This window comes from Phytophthora parasitica (genome assembly GCF_000247585.1).
Source record: "Phytophthora parasitica INRA-310 unplaced genomic scaffold supercont2.218, whole genome shotgun sequence".
NCBI classification, from domain to species: domain Eukaryota; phylum Oomycota; class Peronosporomycetes; order Peronosporales; family Peronosporaceae; genus Phytophthora; species Phytophthora nicotianae.
In genome coordinates this window covers 3845-5013 of record NW_008649204.1, presented here as the reverse complement: position 1 = coordinate 5013, position 1169 = coordinate 3845, and the positions used below count along the sequence as shown (strand labels likewise).

The window sequence follows — 1169 nt, the reverse complement described above, 5'->3', positions numbered from 1 at the left end:
TCAAAGCTTGCTTGACCTGATAGCGGACACGTTATCAACCTTCAACAAGCCTTGGGAGTCCGTGCTCTTTTATGATTGGTGATAATTGTTCCGTCAACCAGGCTGTTGGCCGAAAAGTTGGAGCTTTGCCTTTCATTGGCTGTGCGAATCACCGTTTTCAGCTGGCGGTGAACGCGTATCTGGCTGATCATGAACCCATGTTGGCCAAGATACACGCGCTCATGAAGCACCTGAGCACCATCAAGTGTCGTGCTGCCCTTCGCAAGGTGACCTCTCTAGCGCCCGTCATGCGCAACGCAACTCGTTGGTCGAGTACCTTCAGCATGGTACAGCGGTACGACAAGATTTGTAGCGCTCTTCTCGTGTTGGACCATGCTACGGTGGCTAAGCATGACATCGCGCACTTTCTACTGACGCCAGAGGAAACCGAAGCCGCTCGCTCATTTCTCAAATCGCTGCATGAGCTGAATGAGGTGAGTAAGGCGCTACAAGACTCGACTCTAACACTGGTGGGTGCACGACGTGCCTTTGATGCAGTGTTGCGCAAGTACCCCAGCATGAAGACCCGGCTGGCAAGTGACGCCTCCGTCGTCAACAATCCCGCACTGGAGAGCGGCATCGTGAAGATCATTGGTGGTGGTCGGCTGAATGCACGCGAACAAGCGGCGTGTATCAATCTCAAGTGCAGCAGCGACGACACAGTGGTGAATCTAGCAGTTTCCAAGTCATTTCTCGCGTCGGCCTTCAAGAAGGCCCCTGTTACGCGCTCCCCACCGCAACACATGTCTCTCGAGTGGGTTCCACCCACGTTGAACGAGTGCGAGCGTTTCTTCAGTCAAGCCAAGCTGGTCTGACCGACCTGAGGAAAGCCATGGACCCTAACACTCTTGAAGTGCTCATGTTTCTATCGTACAAGAAAACTGGTGGGACGCATTTAGTGTTAAAGCTATCAGGCAGAGTATGCGTAGTCAGCTTAGGGAATAATGCCATTATCATTCTCTTGGCGTAATAGCAGCAGAATATATTGAGTATGGCATATTGGGGAACCTTGCCGATAGCCCTTAACTATCAGATATGGACAACCTGACGCCAAAATATGTTAAACATGCTACTTTTTCTCGACGTTCAGCTTACATTTTGAGGTCGGCTAAATGTTGAGTGAGATAACA

At 50.9% G+C, this 1169-nt stretch overlaps 1 protein-coding gene across 1 annotated transcript; it reads left to right on the top strand.

Annotated features, from left to right (window-relative positions):
* Window positions 1-71: 71 nt before the first annotated feature.
* Window positions 72-854, top strand: PPTG_19922 (hypothetical protein; the record flags this gene model as incomplete). The annotated part of the gene is made up of 2 exons (XM_008918496.1): window positions 72-266; window positions 333-854. The coding sequence occupies 2 exons, from the start codon at window positions 72-74 to the stop codon at window positions 852-854; spliced, it is 717 nt and encodes a 238-aa protein (XP_008916744.1).
* Window positions 855-1169: the final 315 nt, after the last annotated feature.